The sequence below is a fragment of the Accipiter gentilis genome, chromosome Z (assembly GCF_929443795.1).
Source record: "Accipiter gentilis chromosome Z, bAccGen1.1, whole genome shotgun sequence".
Lineage (NCBI taxonomy): Eukaryota > Metazoa > Chordata > Aves > Accipitriformes > Accipitridae > Astur > Astur gentilis.
This window is the reverse complement of record NC_064919.1, coordinates 68,167,480-68,185,231: the sequence shown is the minus strand read 5'-3', so window position 1 is coordinate 68,185,231 and position 17,752 is coordinate 68,167,480. Positions and strand designations below refer to the sequence as shown.

At 44.9% G+C, this 17,752-nt stretch overlaps 2 protein-coding genes across 6 annotated transcripts in view; one reads left to right on the top strand and one right to left on the bottom strand.

The window, feature by feature from the left end:
* Positions 1-3,362: 3,362 nt before the first annotated feature.
* On the top strand, positions 3,363-11,471 carry SETD9 (SET domain containing 9). 4 transcript variants are annotated; one of them, XM_049794808.1, is made up of 6 exons: positions 3,363-3,537; positions 4,329-4,693; positions 6,474-6,597; positions 7,805-7,920; positions 9,147-9,252; positions 11,339-11,471. In XM_049794808.1, the coding sequence occupies exons 1-6, from the start codon at positions 3,452-3,454 to the stop codon at positions 11,424-11,426; spliced, it is 885 nt and encodes a 294-aa protein (XP_049650765.1). In that variant the 5' UTR covers positions 3,363-3,451; the 3' UTR covers positions 11,427-11,471. The 4 variants fall into 4 exon arrangements, with proteins under 4 accessions (XP_049650765.1, XP_049650767.1, XP_049650766.1 ...); XM_049794810.1 differs by lacking the exon at positions 9,147-9,252; XM_049794809.1 differs by lacking the exon at positions 11,339-11,471 and having other exon boundaries at positions 4,329-4,477; positions 9,147-10,272.
* The window catches only part of MIER3 (MIER family member 3), a 32,860-nt gene continuing 23,034 nt past the window's right edge, over positions 7,927-17,752 (bottom strand). The window contains exons 14-16 of one of the 2 annotated variants that reach the window (XR_007505044.1): positions 17,633-17,752; positions 16,230-16,308; positions 7,927-8,811 (exon numbers count right to left, since the gene is read on the bottom strand). The gene's annotated coding sequence lies outside the window, so the exon portion shown is untranslated. Of the gene's footprint in view, positions 8,812-11,568; positions 15,210-16,229; positions 16,309-17,632 lie in introns of those variants that run through there. The other variant, XR_007505043.1, reaches the window with a different exon arrangement.

Here is a 17,752-nt window from a genome sequence, read left to right as displayed (position 1 = left end):
CCATGGTGAGGCAGGCTGTCCCCCTGCAGCCCACGGAGGACCCCATGGGTGCCCGAAGGAGGCTGTGACCCTGTGGGAAGCCCGTGCTGGAGCAGGCTCCTGGCAGCCCTGTGGAGAGAGGAGCCCATGGAGCAGGTTTGCTGGCAAGACTTGTGACCCCACAGGGGACCCACACTGGAGCAGTCTGTGCCTGAGGGACTGCAGCCCATGGAAGGGACCCATGCTGGAGCAGTTTGTGAAGAACTGCAGCCCATGGGAAGGACCCATGTTGGAGAAGTTCACGGAGGACTGTCTCCTGTGGGAGGGACCCCATGCTGGAGCAGGGGAAGAGTGTGAGGAATCCTGCCTGAGGAGGATGAAGTGGCAGAGACACTGTGTGATGAACTGACCTGATCCCCCATTCCCTGTCCCCTTGAGCCACAGAGGTCGAGAAAATGGAGTGGAGTTGTGCCTGGGAAGAAGGGAGGAGTGGGGGGAAGGTGTTTAAAGATTTGGTTTTATGTCTCATTACCCCCTACTCTGATTTTGATTGGTAACAAATTAATTTTCCCCAAGTCGAGTCTGTTTTGCCTGTGATGGTAATTGGTAAGTGATCTCTCCCTGTCCTTATCTCGACCCACGAGCCTTTTGTTACATTTTCTCTCCCCTGTCCAGCTGAGGGGGGGAGTGATAAAGTGGCTTTTGTGGGCACCTGGCATCCAGCCAGGGCCAACCCACCACAAACACCTGAATCTTGCAATACTGTGTGGTAATCACAAGGTTGCAGTCTCCTTTTTAGGAACAAGAGATGGCAGAGATCACCTGACCCCAGCAGTTGGCAGAAAATGTCAAAGACACCTACTTACAGAACCAAACATCTTCATTTGCAAAGGGCATGTTCAGTTCTTTCACAGGCAAATAGTAAGCCTTTCCTTTTTTGGTTTTCTCTGATGGAAAAATGTTACATTCCATGTTCTCCATGACAGTCGTAGATTGAAGTCTGATAGTGTTTCATCTTTGCGAGTTCTCATTGAAAGGTAATGATTGCTTCCAGACCATGCCGAAGCATCACGAGTATCATGTATTTCGCCTTCATCATCTGAGTGGGCAACTTAACATCTGTGGCTGTTCTGACCTGACTCTGCCCACCTCCCAAGACACTGAATTTCCCTTACTGACTTTTCTCTCGTTGCTTAAGTCTTCCTTGCTGACCTGAATCATGAACATAACAGTCTTGCTTTTAAGAGCCACAATATGCATATACTGTGGCAAAGGTGCCTGTTGTTTTCTCATTGTGGCACACAGCTGCTGAAATCCAGAATTTAAGCTGTGAATCGAGACCCTTCTTCCCTGACATTACCGAGAAAGTCCAGAAGATGGCAGGAATGCGTTTTGAGGCGGCCACTGTGCCATTTACTTTTACTTCCCTCAGTTATTCCTGTTTGCAATGTATCATCACTCGGTTCCTGTTCTTGAAAAGATGTGCAAGGCCAACAATACAATTAAAGTGAATATGAAGTAAATCAAGAGGCCATTTATAAACATTTGCAAGGCTCTGAGACAGGAAATTATTTCTGCTTGTTTCATTGCTCTGGTGGGGCTGCCTCTCAAAATCCCAAACCCTTGGCTAAAGTTTAGGTCCAGATACAGGACTGTAAGCCTTGACAGTGGTTTGAGGTTTGATTTCTCTGTTCCCCCCAAAACCAATTCTCAAACACTAGTTCCATATGATTATTTTTTAAACTAGTTTCCTCAGAAAGTAAGATACATGCTGTCATGTTCTGTCCTTTTTTCCCCAGTAACTTTTGACTTCATTGGCAGATTTTAACTAAAACTGCAGGGTAAGGAGCAGCATCCAAAGATAAGTTTTATGAAAGTAGGTACCCAAGCAGAGAAGGGAGAACAGCAGCCAAGGAGATACCATTACCCTTATCTTAATATATCTTAACTTAATGATTTGTGAAGAATGATTTGGGGACCTTTGTTAATTTTTGAAGCTCAATTGCTGAGCGATTGTTTTCTTCACTAGATTTGTTTGTTTATTTTACAGACAACCTATGGTAGAATGTGGCAGCAAAAGAGATTATGTCCCCACCCCATGAGCACTCTAGTCGTAAATGCTCATGATTTGCAATATATCCCTTCTGTCTGGCTTGTTAGGTTTGCAGTAAATGCTGCAGACCGCTTCATACCAGTAAGCGGGCTGCGCACCTTTCAAGATGCATTTGCTTATGATGCTACAAAGCACAACTCGTGTCTCCTTGTCGCCAGGGCCAAATACTAGTCAAAAGCGCGGACAGAAATGTAACAGGTTTCAGCTCTGGGCTATTGATCCCCTCCTCTTATGATCATCTGAGGCACTAACAGTCTTCAGCATCGCTAGAGGCAGGTGCAGGATAATTTTGGAAAGGTGATCTGATAGTGCTGGGATTGCTCCTGGATGTGGAATTGTCAAGGAGACGTGTTTCAACTGCTGCTTCTAGATCATTTTTAAATCTCCTTTTGGTATCATCTTGCCTTTCTTGATTGCTTAATAAAACAGGGGAGGGGCCTGCAACCTTATTTAGATACAGGGAGGTGTGCGTGTGTTTACACGTGTAGGTATGCACCCACGGGACAAGACTTTTCTTTTCCAGCGCCTGCAGCTCTGCCTTTTTTGGTGCAAACACACCATGCCGTTATACTACCTACGGTTAACCGGCTCTCCCTGTGCCGCCAGCTGTGGCAGAACAAGGAGTCCCAGCCCCACTTGAGCCCGATCTCATCAACCAACAGCCCTATACATTTGCACTAAAAAGCTTCCCGCCCTGCCTCCTCCCCGCGGCCGCGGGTGGCCGGCCCACCCACCCCATTTTCCCCGCGGATCCTGCCCCAGGGAGGGGGCCAAGATGGCGCCTCAGCCGCCCGGTCAGCCTGAGGAAGCCCCCTCGGGTCAGTCAGTTCCGAGGGCGGGCGGACGTGGGCTTTGTTTTACTTTGTTTACCTGTACAAGGCTCTTTCCGCTACCTGTGTCAACCGTAATTTTAAAAATTAACTTCTTAAAAATGAATTTAAGAAAAAGTAAATGTTGAAAAATTTGGCTTGCCGTCACGCCTCCGCGGGTGTTAAGCGCGCAGCCGCGCGACAGTGAGTAGGCATCGGCTCCCTAAAAACGCACGTCACTCACGCTCCTCGGCGATGCCCGAGCTCACGGGTGGGCTACCGCTCGCCACGGCACGCGCCGCCGGCCCAGCGCGGGCCCGGCGGGCGCTGGCCGCCCCGCGCGCCGCTCACCGCCCACCGGCCAATGGCAGCTCCGTACGCAAATACGGCCGCGCGTACAGAGCGGGGATCGGCCGGGGCGGTTGCGCGGGCGCGGCTGGAGAGAGGCAGCGGGCGCCGTGAGGCAGCGGGCGCCGTGAGGCAGCGGGCGCCGTGAGGCAGCGGGCGCCGTGAGGCAGCGGGCGCCGTGAGGCAGCGGGCGCCCGCCGCCATGCTGCGGGCCCTGCGGCGGCGGTGGGACGCCTACAAGTACCGCTTCGTGCCCTGGCTGGCCCTCAACCTCCGCCGCAAGCGCAGGTGAGGCGAGGGGGAGATCCCGGGCGCCAGCGGGCAGCGGCGAGGCCGGTGTGGGGAGGCCCGTCTCGCCGCCCTTTTTGCCCTCCGGCGGGGTGAGGTGGCGGCCGGCGGCGCCTCCTGGCGCAGGGTTTTTCGGGCTGGAGGAGCTGCCGGAGCTGGGCGAGAGCTCCCTCCCCTCGGGGGGTGGGGGGGCGCGGAGCCGCCGCCGAGGCCCCGCTCCCCCTTCTCGGGAGCTGACGCGGGTGTTTCCCTGGGAGGCGGCTGCTTTGCGGGAGGGGTTCAGCCTTGTGTGCCGCTTCGCTGGCGCGAAACTTTAGTACCTGCCTGCTTTAAAATGGTATTCAGCGTTACAACTGGATGGGTTAGGTTTTTCTTTTTTTCAGCAAGACGCGTTTGCCCTCCTTTTAAAGGTAAAAGCAGTGCTTGAATTTAAGTGAGTACGGCGTTGTTAAAAGTAGCATAAATTAAAATCTCCCTAGTCAGCATAACGTTTGTCCTTGCCTCATTTAAAGTGTAATGCACTATGCATATTTTTTTTTTTAATAAACTTTGGTAATCACGTATATTTGATTTTTGGTATGTTTGTCACTGAGAGTTCAGTGGTGTTTAACCTACCTGCCTTGCTGTAATACCCAGATGATGGACAGGTATGAAAGAATATTCTTCAGAGTTTGGGTTTGTTTGAAACAACAGTGCCTGTAAGTTGCTGCTGTAAAATGTATTCCTAAATAAAATGTATTTCATTTAGGAAAAATGTAATTTTAAAATAAGGGTGTTTTTTTTCTTTACAGGACTCTCCGATATGTTCCCGAAAGCTCCCAAGACAAAATTATCTCTGATGAAGATGTCTTTGAAACGCTACTGAAAGTATTTAAAGCTCTGTTCATAAATGACTTCAGTAGACACGCACATATTTTGGCCTTACTTCCAGAAATCAAATGTAAATATATGGAATTACTGACTGTTGAGCAGAAGCGATCAAAAGTAAATTCATGTAACCAACAGAGTCAACATGTGTTTAGTCCAGAGGAAGTTCTGTTGAATACACTAGGGTTTGCTATTAGTCGAGACCGAAGTTCCCTGGTGTCTGCTGGAACTGGAGTCTTTGTTACCAAAGGCTTTGTACCAAAAGGGACAGTTGTATCCATGTATCCTGGTAATGGAATGTTCTTTTATCTGATTAAGTTAGATGGGATTTCTAACCATCTAATTATAGAATACTGAAGTTCCATTCCACACTAATCTTTATTTTACGGGTTTTATTTCTGTCATTCCTTAACAAAATTGCAAGTTACGGTGAATGAGAATATATCTGTATAACCTGACTAGAGTTCTTTTGGAAATAAGCAAACCAATATTGGGGGTGTGTGTGTGTGTAATTTTGTTTATAAAAAAAAACTTTCAAAATCTGATATTTTCAGCTGCTGGAAAAGTTGTTCCAGATTCTTTAAACACAAATGTATGGGAGCAATTTCAAGTAGATGAACAATACAGTTTAATTCTTCGGGGTTTCTGTTTTGGATAAGGATCTGAAAAAGGAGGTTTTGAGATTTCCACACAGATCAGCATACAAGACTATGAACTTTTTCAAAGCACAAAAATACAAATTGGAGAATGAAAGTAAAACCTTTTAGTGGAACTCTCTTCCATAGAAGCATGCTTGGAAAATCAGCACTTCTCTGTTCCTCATTTCTTGGAACTGTATTTGCTTACATTTCTTAAAAAGATTTGTAATTCTGTCAGTATGGCCAAGCTAGGACAGCTCTGCTGAAGTGCTTTGGATTTGTTTCTGTTTCGTCTGTCAACAGAGTCATTCCCTGCATGCAGTCTCTAGCTTCTGCCAGCACTGCAGGATCAGGACCAGTCCAAGCATCGGGCAGCGGTGTGTGTTTTGCCGTGCCAAAGCAGGAGTGCCTGGCAATTGCCATTGACTGCTAAACTGACTAACAGTCAAGTGACAATCACAGGGAATGAGCCTGCGACCTTGCTGCTCACTTCAAATTTCAGGCACATGCTAAGTATGAGTGTAGGCTCATCAAGAGTCTCCTCTAGCAGCTCATCTGGCAAAACAAGAGGATGAGCTGTTGAAATGCTTTCCTTTTTCAGGAGTATGAAGGAAACTGCAGGGCTGCTGGCTGGGGAAGGGACCCTGTGGAGAGAGCAGGTCAGTGCTCTCCTGCTTGTTTGGCAGTGAGCGCAGACTGCTGTTGGGGCCTTTGCCTCGCTTCTTGTGAGACTGCAGTGAAGGATTTCTGCAGAGAGTTGCTGAAGGTGTAGTGGATGTGAGGGACGTAGGACTGCAATGTCACGAAAAGTTGCAAGCGAGTCTGCTGTCACTTTTCTGTGCTTGGAACCCAGGGCAGGTTAAATCCTGTCCACGGATTTGTGACGTGGTTTGCTGAAATGATTTGTCTGTTCTTGGTTTGGCATTTTCCTCTCTCCTGTACCAAACAAAATCTCCAATCAGGGTGGTGGAGGGGGGTGTTTCAGGTTCTTTGCTGTCTGTGTGTGTTTTTCAAAGTCCTGACGGAGTAGTAACAAAATAGCTTAGTACCTTCAGGTGTGCTTTCCTGAACAAATGTCACATGACATTTTCTGCTCTGAAGCAGGCCAGTGGGCTGGGATTTTACCTACCTCTCACATGGATGCTGGACATAGGCCTTCTCCTCAATGATTTCCTTCAATGGCTTCTCTCTCTGGAATATCTCAGCTCGTTTTTATTTTTTTTTTTTTTTTTTTTTTTTTTGCATCCCACAAAGATATGTCTAAAAGCTTGTAAGTTTACAAGTGTTAATGTCATTAACTGAGAGAGGAGTTCTCTCCTACCCCCTCTGTCTCCTTTGAGTTTCTGTATGGAGAGGGCTGGGTGATATTGTAAGCCCATTCTGACAGTTAACTTCTTTTCTTCTGAAATAATCATATCTGTCTTGCAACAGGTACAGTATACAGAAAGCATGAGCCCATCTTTTTCCAGTCCCTTGGCAATCCCTTTATTTTTAGGTGCATAGATGGTGTCCTTATTGATGGGAATGATAAAGGACTATCAAGATCAGTGTACAGGTAAGCGGTCAAAAGAAATAGGGGTTTGTCATTCAACTGGTTTAAAACAGTGGTACTAATAGTCTCAGTTCCCTGTTGTCTTACCCTAAATTGAGTTAGATTTTAATATTATCCACCTATGTGTATCTTGTAATGCAAACAACACAAGGGTAAGAGCTGCTGGATGTGATCTGTTACGTACTTGTCTTTATCTGTAATGCCAGTGAGATGCGTTTCAATGTACAGAGACCGTTTCCTGTAAAGAAAATAGTTTTAATAGGAGCAGGATGTAGCATAAAATTTTTTAAATGCTTCTGAGCTGTTATTCAAATCTGCTTAATGGATTAAAAAAAAACCCAAAAACCCTCTATATGGACTTGCCGATATGAACAGGGTGAATCTGGTAACTTCGGCTCCGCTGTATGGAGGAGCAGCACTTAAGAAGGGAGCAGTAACCCTAATAATAATACTTACTATCTCACAATGGGAGGGACCCATAAGGGTCATCAAGTCCAACTCCCTACTCCTGGCAGGACTACCTAAAACTAAACCATATGACCAAGAGTGTTATCCAGACACTCCTTGAACTCGTGACAGGCTTGGTGATGTGACCACTTCCCTGGGGAGCCCGTTCCAGTGACCGACCACCCTCATGGCGAAGAACCTTTATCCTAATGTCCAATCTGAACTGCCCCTGATGCAGCTAGCCTGGACTGTTTTAGCTTACCTTAAAATACAACTTGTAGCAATTTGTCTTTAAATGTGAGATGGAAAGGAAATAAAATCTAATAACAAGCAAAATGATCTAAAATAATACCTAATTTGATTACTAATACCCACTAATACCAGATTTTAATTCTGGGAGTGAGTTTGAAGTTGATATTATAATGAGCCTTCACATCTCTAGAGGTGAGCGAGATGTGTTGACACTTCTGTAATGGTAATGTTTGACGTTGGATTTCGGGAATGGTACATGGTGGTTTTGTGCAGGTTCTTCCAGTGGAGTCTGAAAGATACCACACATTATGTTGGAGGTTTAAATGCACTTTTTAAAGTATCATCAAGGTGTTGGTCTGCATGCACACAACCCCACCCCAGTGTTGTCTCCCAGGTGGTTTGGACAGCTGTAACTTTACCCAGCAACTGTGGCCATTTCTACTGGAGGAAGTACAGATAACCTGTTAAGTGAAGGAGCAATTATTCACATTAACACTCTTGGTTGTTTCAGGTCTTGCAGCAGGAGAGATCAACTTGGCCCATTTCAAATGAGTGACGAGAGCTGGCTCACAGCTGCCCTGCAAAACCCACTGGCGGTGGGACAGTATGTCAACAACTGCTCACATGGTAAGTTGCCAGGTAAATTTTCCAGGCTTGAGTTTGTCTTTATGGATGTAAGTTGTTCTGGGGATGACAGAGAATCAGACACTAATCTTGGAGGATGATACTGCTGTTTAAAACAAGATAAGCACTTATGGAAAAAGAGTTTCTGAGGCTTTTTGTGACGGCTGGGTGTTAGAATCCTTCAGTGTAGCAACACTTCAAATATCCTTATGCTTTTCTCACTGACTCCCCCAGTCTCCTTCCTGGTACGTAGAATGAAAGGCACACATCCCAAAATGTGAGATGGTGGGAAAGAATATCTGGCGAAGGACTGCTGTGCTGAGGCAATACACAGAGTTGCAGATCACATTCCCCAGTATGGTTCCAGCAGGCTTCATGAGAAAACCATACACACAGTGGCATGTACAGTAAGAGTCTATCACTGCTCAGTTTGAACTATAATACTTTTTTTAGACTTCCTTATGTTTATGTGCAAAATCTGGGAAACTGCTGATATGATCTAGCTGTTGGACATGAAGAAGGGAACTACTTATTTATTCTGTCTCACACAGTATGTGTTGGTCTTAAGGTTCGGGGGAATAAATAACTTATGGGAATGGTTGTGAGATACAGAAAGTTGAATTGCTACCATCCCTAGCTTGTAAGTGGCTTTGAGAGCCTGCATTACACTGAAGATACCCTGCCTCCAAGTAGCACCCAGAAAGGTTGCTGGAGTAGCGAACCAGGTGTTGACTGGCACAGAGACAAAGGGCTGTCCCATGAAGCTGTTTCTTCCAGATCCAGTGTCCATATAAGGAAAATTCCCTTCTTCCTGCTGGACAGATGGTGATTTTCTCTCTGCTGTATTTATGATGTATTTTGCCACCAGGAAATTTCTTTTCTGGATGTTTTTAACTGTAAAAGCAAATGTTGTGTATTAACAACATTTAGCAATGTTGTAAGCTACCCCTGGCACTCTGCAAGTTGTGCCCCTTCATATACGTGTTGATAATCAGGTCATACTGTTTAATGTGATAAGGATGAATTAAAGCTCCTGTAGCTGACTGTGTTATCTCTTGTGTAAATTCAAAATAGGACTTCAGAGGAGTGTAGTAGCTCCCAACAGAGGCATGGTTTTCAGGCTTGATGAAACATCTGGTACTTCTGCAGCACTACACTTGATATTTTTACATATCTCTAAACCCTAGCTAAGATCGTCCTAGAGACTTTTTTTTTCTTCTTCTTTCTAGAAAAAGCAGCCAACGTGTGTTATCAGGAGTTTGATGTGCCGGGATACTTTCCAGTAGAACTGAAACAGTATCTTCCAAACATCGTCTACAGCCACAACATAGAGAGGTTAGCAGTGAGTCAAAGAGCTCATAGTGATACAAAGCTTACTGTATGTGTAAAAAAAAAAAAAAAAAAAAAAAAACCACCACAAAACAACACAAGACAAACATGGCTGAAGAATAACATTATTCCATATAAAGATGTTACACAAATGCGTGCACCTGTATGGAAGAGTTAGCTCTTTGAATAGACTAATTTTAAGTGATTTACAAGACTATTTCTTTTTGTTCCTGTTTCCACATCTTCACAAATAAGATCAGCATAGCTCTGAAGACATGGTTTTACAAGCAGTTGTTACACTACGGTGTGATTCTTCTGAATCCCATAAAGCACTGATTATATTTTGCTTGTATGTCAGTACTTGTTTTTCACTATGTATTTCGGATGTAGTTAGCCACCCTTAACCAAAGCCCTTCTAAGGTAGTTGAGATATAGGTTTCTTGCTCTCCTGTTCCCGTGGTCTTCTGCTTGTTTGAGGAATAAGGAAATGAATTTGCAAGAAGAAACCTAAAATTAATTTGTACTGAGGCAAGTGAAGTACTACGCAGGATAAAGTCGTGTGACTTAGTTACACTACACAATTACAATATCCTCATTTCTGAGAATCCACCTCTTTTAGAAATTAAAACACTTGGAAACCTTTCTCAGATTTTTTTGTTCAGAAAAGTGACAATTAAATGAATATGTGCAAGAAGCAGTATGGACAACAAGGACAGACAATACATTTGGAATTGAGAGTCCTGTACTGGGATGTTGTCAAGAATAACTTTGAAGCTGTACGTTAAGTTGTAATGTTGGTCCTGAATTTAACACACCAAAGAAACTGTGCTTCTGGTCCAGTTGCTACCTTCAGGAACCAAGTAATCTTCTTCATTTAGAGGATGTGTAAGGGTTTTAAAGCAGATCATCTAGACATTTAATGTAGTTCTGGAGCTATTTAAAAAATCTGGTTGGAGAAAGTTATGGTGTGTATTGGAAAAACAGCTTTTCTGATTCAACTTAGACTTTGTTGAGGCAAGGTTAATGATGCAGTTGTAGTCTGCAAATAAGTAAATAAACGCTAATAAAAGAAGTGGTAAGACTGAACTTGGAGGAAGCCTGGATGCTGTACTTGAAGGGTGAAAGTGCAGTGAGCAGAGCTAAGCTATGGGACCATTTCGGGAAGGGGGAATTTTTCTCTCTTCCTTGGAATCTGTCCAAGAAAATACGGTCTTTCAATCAATTCTGCCAGCGAACAGCCACTAGACAAAAGATCCCATCTGCTTCTAGCTGCTTGTTTTGATATTGATACTTACAGTGCTGTCAACGTAGGTAATCTGGTTTCTGAATCTTTTTCTGTCATGTAAAAGAGTTCTTAGTACTTGCTTAACATTTTGTTGTTGTTCGTTTTGTTTCAAAATGACCTCACACTCAATTTCTTAGTAGTGGGCACTATTTGGGTTGATGCTGTTCTTCAAGTTCATGTTTATCAGCATCAGAAGAATGTGCTTTCCTTTGAACAGATACTTCAGCTTCAGGGCATGGTCACTTACTTAAAGGAGGTTTGGCGGGGGGGGGGGGGGGGGGGGGGGGCGGTGTCCTAAATCTCTCTAAGCAGAGACTGCCAGCTACTGATTTCAGCTTGGTTTATGAAGAATTCACCCATCTCCATAGACTGCAACAGGGCTCTGATGCAGTTTGGAGCTGTCTTTCTGGGTGGTGTTGACTGAGGGTGGGTTTAGCCAGCTAGCACCTGTGGGTAGGCGTGTCTAGAGGAATGATTTCTGCTCCATGAACTTTGCTGTAGCTTTGCTTCCTGTCTGTGTGTCTTTTTCTCCATCTTGACTAATTCTTTTCATTTCTGCGTAATTGTGTGAGTGGAAGGTTTGTTTGTGGTTTTTGGTTTTTTTGCAGTTATACTGGTTTTGCTTATATTTGCTGTCTGTATCCCAGTGTTGTTCTTCCAGGCTCCTGGGCCTGCATTATGCATATTACTCCCAAAAGTAATCTGGACAGAGCCATTGTTTTAGTTCCTTGCCATGAAGAATTTAAAAAATTCAAAGGGACATGCAATTGTTCACTTTCATATATTTTGCTTTTCCTTTTCTTACAGCCACCCAAGGTGTGTAGTCCTTGTTGCTCTCAGAGACATCAAGCAAGGAGAAGAACTTTTTTCTAACTACTACACTGTTGTCGGCTGAATAATAAAAGAAATCTGTGTCATTAAAATACTTACTTTGTGTGTACTTCAAGCTTCGTGAGCATTTTTACATAATGGAGGGCTGTAGTTTTACCATTTAGACAGCAAGCTGCAGGCTTGTGTTTCCCTGAAAATACTCCACATTTGATGCAGGGGTGAAGGTTTAACCATTTATGTTATTAGCTTCTCAGCTCTCTACTGTTGTTCGTATTACTGCTTATCAGTGTTCAGCTGTCCATACAAACCTCATAAAATAAAAACCTAACTTCTGGACATGTCATTTAATCTTCAGTTTGCACAGCTGTCTGTAACTTGTGGCTTAGTTTTAATACTTTGCCATTTCACATCTTGTGCTTACAGTACACAAAATTTGTAAAAATGACTTCCCTCTCATGAACTATTCCTTGGATAATTGTCATAGTTCATGGTAATTACTAGTTCTTTTTCTGATTTTCTTGGAGTTGGTCCCTTTGGTATCTGCTTCCTTTTAGAAAGTATTTCAGTGTAGCCAGTTGTCCAAATCTTTTATGAAGCTGGTTTTGGAACAATGCTAATACATGCTTCAGCTGTGCCTGCATGGTGCCCTGTGATCAGGAGGCCAGCTTGAGCCACTGGCTTTATCTGTGCCTGTCTTGGGGTGGGAGGAAAGAAGGTCTGTATCTTGAAGCCCTGTTCAATCCTAATTTCAGTGGTTCAGTGAAAGTTTCCTGGCATGTGGCAACTTTCACAGCTTTTATTGTCAAGGAGAACCTCATGTTGCAGTGTAGCTGGAGGAAATAATGCCAGCCAAGTGTGCTGTGTATTTTTTTAATGAGTTACTGGCATAAACAGAGCCAGCCATTCCCACATTAATTCTTGCTGCTGTCTGCAAACTGCCTTCAGAAAGTAAACAGGAGACAGCTTGTCAGTCTTTCGGTCTGGCTAAACAGCTTGGGAAAAGAAAAATCATCCCTGTGTTTACTGCAAAACTCCAAGAAAGCCTCCCAATGAATTTGTGGTTGGCATAAGCTGATGAGAAAGGAGGGGCTGGGAAACGGTGCGCTCTAACAAATCTGGTAGTGGTTGGGGCAGCCAGGGTGCCGTGCTTAGCTGCAGAAGCATCTCGTCTCCTTTTCAGAACGCAAAGCTTTTCGGTGTCTGTGTGAACTTGGTCTCCTTCCAAGCCTGAACCTTGTCTTTCATATTCATCTGGAAGTCCTTCTCAGCCAGAGAAGGCTGGCTTTTTCAGGAAGATTTAAATAGCAGAGCGATGAGACGGTGGCAGGTGGCTCAGCGTGGGTTGTACAGTTCTATGAAGATGCTGGGGACAACTTTTAGTGGCCCCTTGTGTCTTCACGGCATGGTAACAGATCAGAGCAGGCAGCGATCTGCAGTCTACTGAAGAGGATACTCATCCTCCGTCACACTGAGGATCCCTTCTCTCCTGAGCTGGGCCTTCTTGCCAGCTCTCTCTGGGAGGAGGTTGTTGGGCATCTTGATCTCTGAAGAGGAGGCTGGTTGTCAGGCTGCCTGCAGCATTGCTTGGCTGATCAGGCCAGGGTTTTTGGGTAGGTGAAGAACCCTAGTCTCAGCATGCCAGAAAAGGGAGATCCTGTTCATGTTCTCCAGGCTGAGGTGCTGTCACACAAGGGCATAGATTACTGCAGCTAGCAGCTATCTCATTATATGCTTGTTAATACTTTTTAAATGACCAGATCTGAAAGTATGTTCCCTTCTGACGACTGTGGAACTGAAGTTTACAACCCATCTATTGAGAAAGCTTTGCTTTACTGCACTTGCTGCCTCCTGGATGTGAATGTAGCAGGTTAGTGAAGGACTGCAGCGCTGAAGCGCAAGCTGCCTATCAGTAGCAGGGTACCTGTGACTGGCTTCTCCTTGCTGAAATACTGAAACCTGACAGCCCGCTTCAGGGACTGCTCACAGGTGACGGAAAGCAAGACCTGGCCTGCAGCTGGCAGCAGCAATTGATTTCTGTCTGCTGGTGGCTACAGAAAGCCAAAAAGTAGCAGGAGGAGGAGGAGGAGGTTGTACTTCTGAGCAAGCAGCACCACACCATGGGCACTGAGCAGAAGAAAGGAAAATGGAAGAGTAGAAATAATGGTCCAGCAACGTGCTACAGCCTAACAGGGCTTCAGGTAGATCAGACTTCTCCTTGTCATCTTTAGATCCCTGTGTCTTCATTGAAGGTGAAAGTCATTCTAATTCCCTGTGTGTCCATTCATTACCACCAAACTGACACCACCAGTGCCTGAGAGGAGGATGCATTCTGATGTATTTTCAGATACAATGTGCAATCTGATGATAACCCAGTAAAATTCTCTATGCAACCTATTTATGGTTAATAATAAATTATTCATAACAATAAGTACAGTCTCTTGAAAGATTATTTACCTGGGTGATTTTCATTGGAATTCCCTAAAAATAGGGGCTTACTTGGCTAATTCTGTCTCTGTATACCTGTACACTTCAGTGGTAGAAGGAAAGGAAAATCAAACTAAAATTTAAGGTGTTTTCAATTACTGACAGGCCAGATCCGCAAAGTCCTTCTCCCAGATGCAGACCCTTAGTCTGCATGTGTTAAAATACTGTACTAATTCAAGAGAGAATTTGTATGTTTAAATCTGTTGCCAGCTGTGATGCGCTGGCTGGTATCCTGAGTGAGGCTCACCAGCTGTCTTGAGCCTGGCTGGGATGGAGCTAACTGTCCCCACAGCAGCCTGCCCAGGGCTCTGCTTTCTCTTGGTAGCTAGACGGGTGCTGGTAAAACAGCAGTGCTGTGGCTGGTGCTGAGCAGCCCTCCCACAGCATTGATGTCTCTCCCATGCCCTCACCCCCAAAGGCTGGTAGGCTGGGAGTAGGAAAGAGCTTGCGAGGGGACATAGCCAGAACAGCTGTCCCAAGCTGACCAAAGAGGTACTCCATACCACAAGACATCACGGTCAGCAATGAAAGCTAAGAGAAGGGAGGCGGGGAGGGAGCATTCACTATGAAGGTGTTTTCCTCCAGACTAGCTGCTATGCTTACTGTGGCCCTGCTTCCGTGGCAGTGACTGGACATCACCTGCTGATGGGAAGTGGAGAATAAATATTGTTTCCTTTGCTTCTGCACAGCCTTTGCTTTTGCTTTATTAAAATGCCTTTATCTCAACTCACAAATTTTTTTTCATCTTGTTTTCACCCCTGCGCTGGTCTTGCTGAGGAGGGAACTCACAGAGCAGCTTGGCAGGCACCTGGCAGCCAGCCAAGGAGACCACACCACACCAACATAAGAGCAAAACTAGGAGTCCAGGCGTGGGGGGAAATAGAAAGGTTCACCACTGCATGGAGAGTTTTAGGCTTATTTTTCCTGGATTTGTTTGAATTCCTTACCCCTGTAGTAAATGGCCTTGTAGTCCTGGTGCTGCCAGCGGGGGAGTGCAGCTTGTGAACTTGGGGGGGGTTGAAGGGCTGAGAAGCTTTAGCAGGTTGGGCTGAATCCATGTGCCTCCTCAGCAGGAGCAGGAGGATGGAGCCCTTGACACTGCAGTATTGATTTGGAAACACTGAGGGCTATCTGCTGCTGTTGAGATGGTGAAATCAGGTTTTGGAATAAATGATATTGCATCAAGAGACACCCAGCTGGTGTCACCAGGCTCTTCTGAAGAAAATTAGTCTGCAAGGCTCTAACTTTTGACTTCTTAGCTCAAAAGGCGAAGCTAGTGGTAACACTCGACTGCAATTCTTCAGCAGGTTAAGTTGTTAACTGGAATCCCTGTTGATTCGGCATGGCAGGAGAACAGAGGTGCCTGAGAGATAAAGAAATGAGCTAACGAACTTTGCAGGGGTGCTGCAGACTCCTGGAAAGAATAGAGAGACGGCCCACAGCAGGAGAGGGATGTGTCTGCTGGGGGAAAGAGCTGCAAGGGGTCAGCACAAGAATTGGAAGTTCACTTTAAAAAAGCAGTTCTTAATCAAGCTACTGAAGTATTCAGTAATCAAGAGTCTGAAGTATCAGCAGTATGATTTAGAGCAGGTGGACATGAAATAGCCTGTGATCAGCTGTCCTGGTTAACACACTTGTGTTTGAAATGCCTGTGCACAGGGGGAGTCCACCATGAAGGGCTGGGCTGGAGGGGTGACTGGTGGCAGCTCAGAGGCCACCCTTCCCTCAGGGCTTCCTTGTTTTATCCATCATTACTGCCTGTGGCCATGGATAGTGTGATGAAGGCAAACCACACCTCCCTGCTGTGGCACTTGTGAGTTGGAAGGACTGAGAACCAGTTTGTCAGGCACTGGAAAGAATATAATCTGTTAAGCTACTGATGGGTATCTATGTGTGTACACGTGTTCATATACAAGTGTGTCCATCTATATATTCATACATATACACAGGTGTGTTTCTATACAAATATACAGATATCTAAGTGGGACTGGTGCAGCAGCTGCAGTTCCCCACGCAACTCCCACAGCACTCTGATAGGAGGAGAGGGGGAAAGGTGTGAGTGCATAAATGCTGCTGCTCATCCATCCCTCCTCCCTTGCTCTCAAAGCCACCATTCCTTCCTGGCCATTGCTCATCAGACCCTACCGTGAGCTGATCTGACTTGCTAATGTGGGAACACCAACACAAACCACAGGTTTTCTCACTTGTTTTGGTTTCTGCTATTGCAGTGAGCTGAAACAGCTCATATAGAGGGGCCAGAGCCAGCAGGACAGCAGGAAGCCTATAGGTGGTGGCTGCAAGTTGCTAATTTGACTCATGGGATCTTATGAAGCCACGCTTTAAGACACTTTTATTTTGCATATAAAGGTGACATTGTACTTACCTGACAGCTCCTCGTTGCCTGCCGGGCTGCTCTGCTGCCGGGCTGCATCCTCCTTCCCTGTTCTAGTTCTCGAGCTCACCTGGCAACACAGAAAATCGAGTCAGTACCTGCAGCAAAAGGGAGCGATGTTCTTCTGCCAAGTTAACGAATTGTGTCAAATCTGTTCACAGAACGGGCAGATGTGTGCCAGCGCTAAGGCAAAGGAGCCAGTGGGGATCAGCAGCCATGCTGCAGGACAGCAGCAGCCCATTGCTTCAGCATAGGATGAAGGCAGCAGGAGAGCATGTTTCTGCTGGGGCATCCTCATCTCCTCCCGTATTGGAGGACCAAGATTTGCTGGGAGCTCTAAATTACTTTTCCCTACAGAGAAGGAAGAGAAATTCAAGAACTAGTAAAAACTTTTTTAGCAAACCGATCACTGGGGTTTATGCTTCTAGTCCTTGCTGCTTTGCATTTTGTGGACAAAACTTAGGCACTGAAGATCCAAGCACCTTAAGGACTTCAGGGGCTTCTTATCTTTTTAGTGGCAGAAGCAGATGTGTCCCAAGATTACTATAAAGTAACTATTGAGTTGGGGGGAAATGTTTACATTATATACAGGTATACTAATTAAAACCATTTTTAAGACTCCAGCATTGCAAGACTAACAATTAGTTGCATCAAAACATGAAAGGACTAGATGGGGTCAGTCATCATGATTTGTACTAATAGCACTGATCTTTATGCTAAGCAACCAGAAAAGAGAGGTGTAGCTTGTCACCAAAGAGCTTTGGATAGGTATGTCATTTTGCACCTTGTATCAACCATCATTATTCTCTTGCATCTCTTCATCAGAGGAAGCAAAGCTCATTACATTACCTGGCAAATTACAACTTTTGCTGTTCAGAATTGTATGAGCTTGCACTTCTATCTAATTAAAAAGAAATAATCTTTTCTTTACCCAAAGCTTTATTGTGCCAGCCATCACAAAACCAAGCATGCTGGGCCTAGGAAAGCACAGCACTAATTCTGGCCTTTGACCGTGTTGGTATGCAAGATCTTAGACGTAATACAGTGCTTTTCAGGATCCAAGATTAGTGGTCATTTCCTCGAGGGAAAGAAAAATCAAGACAACAAGCATTTCAAACCATTTAACTTCAGCATTAAGGCCTAAGCCAAGTAAAATTTTTGTATTCACACCTGTAATTTAGCTGGACATGGATTTAAGGATTTGGGCAAGCTTTCTTGAGAGAAAACAGGAGAACAGGAAAGTGTTCTCTACAGTTTACTGTGTAGTTTGAATACTAGCTTATACCGCTGCGATGCGTTACTCTGAAGCTACGTTTAAGTCCCATCTAAGATTTTGCTATGCTTAAGCCATAATGCTTTAATGTTTGAGGGAAATCATTACTTAACTACCTTACCTGCATCACTGCATGCTGCATTTTTCACTCTTCTCTATGTAACATTAGGTAGTGTGGTAGCGTGCACTTTAGTGGTACCCGGAGTTCTTAAAATGTGTTCAGAGTTACTGCTAAATATTT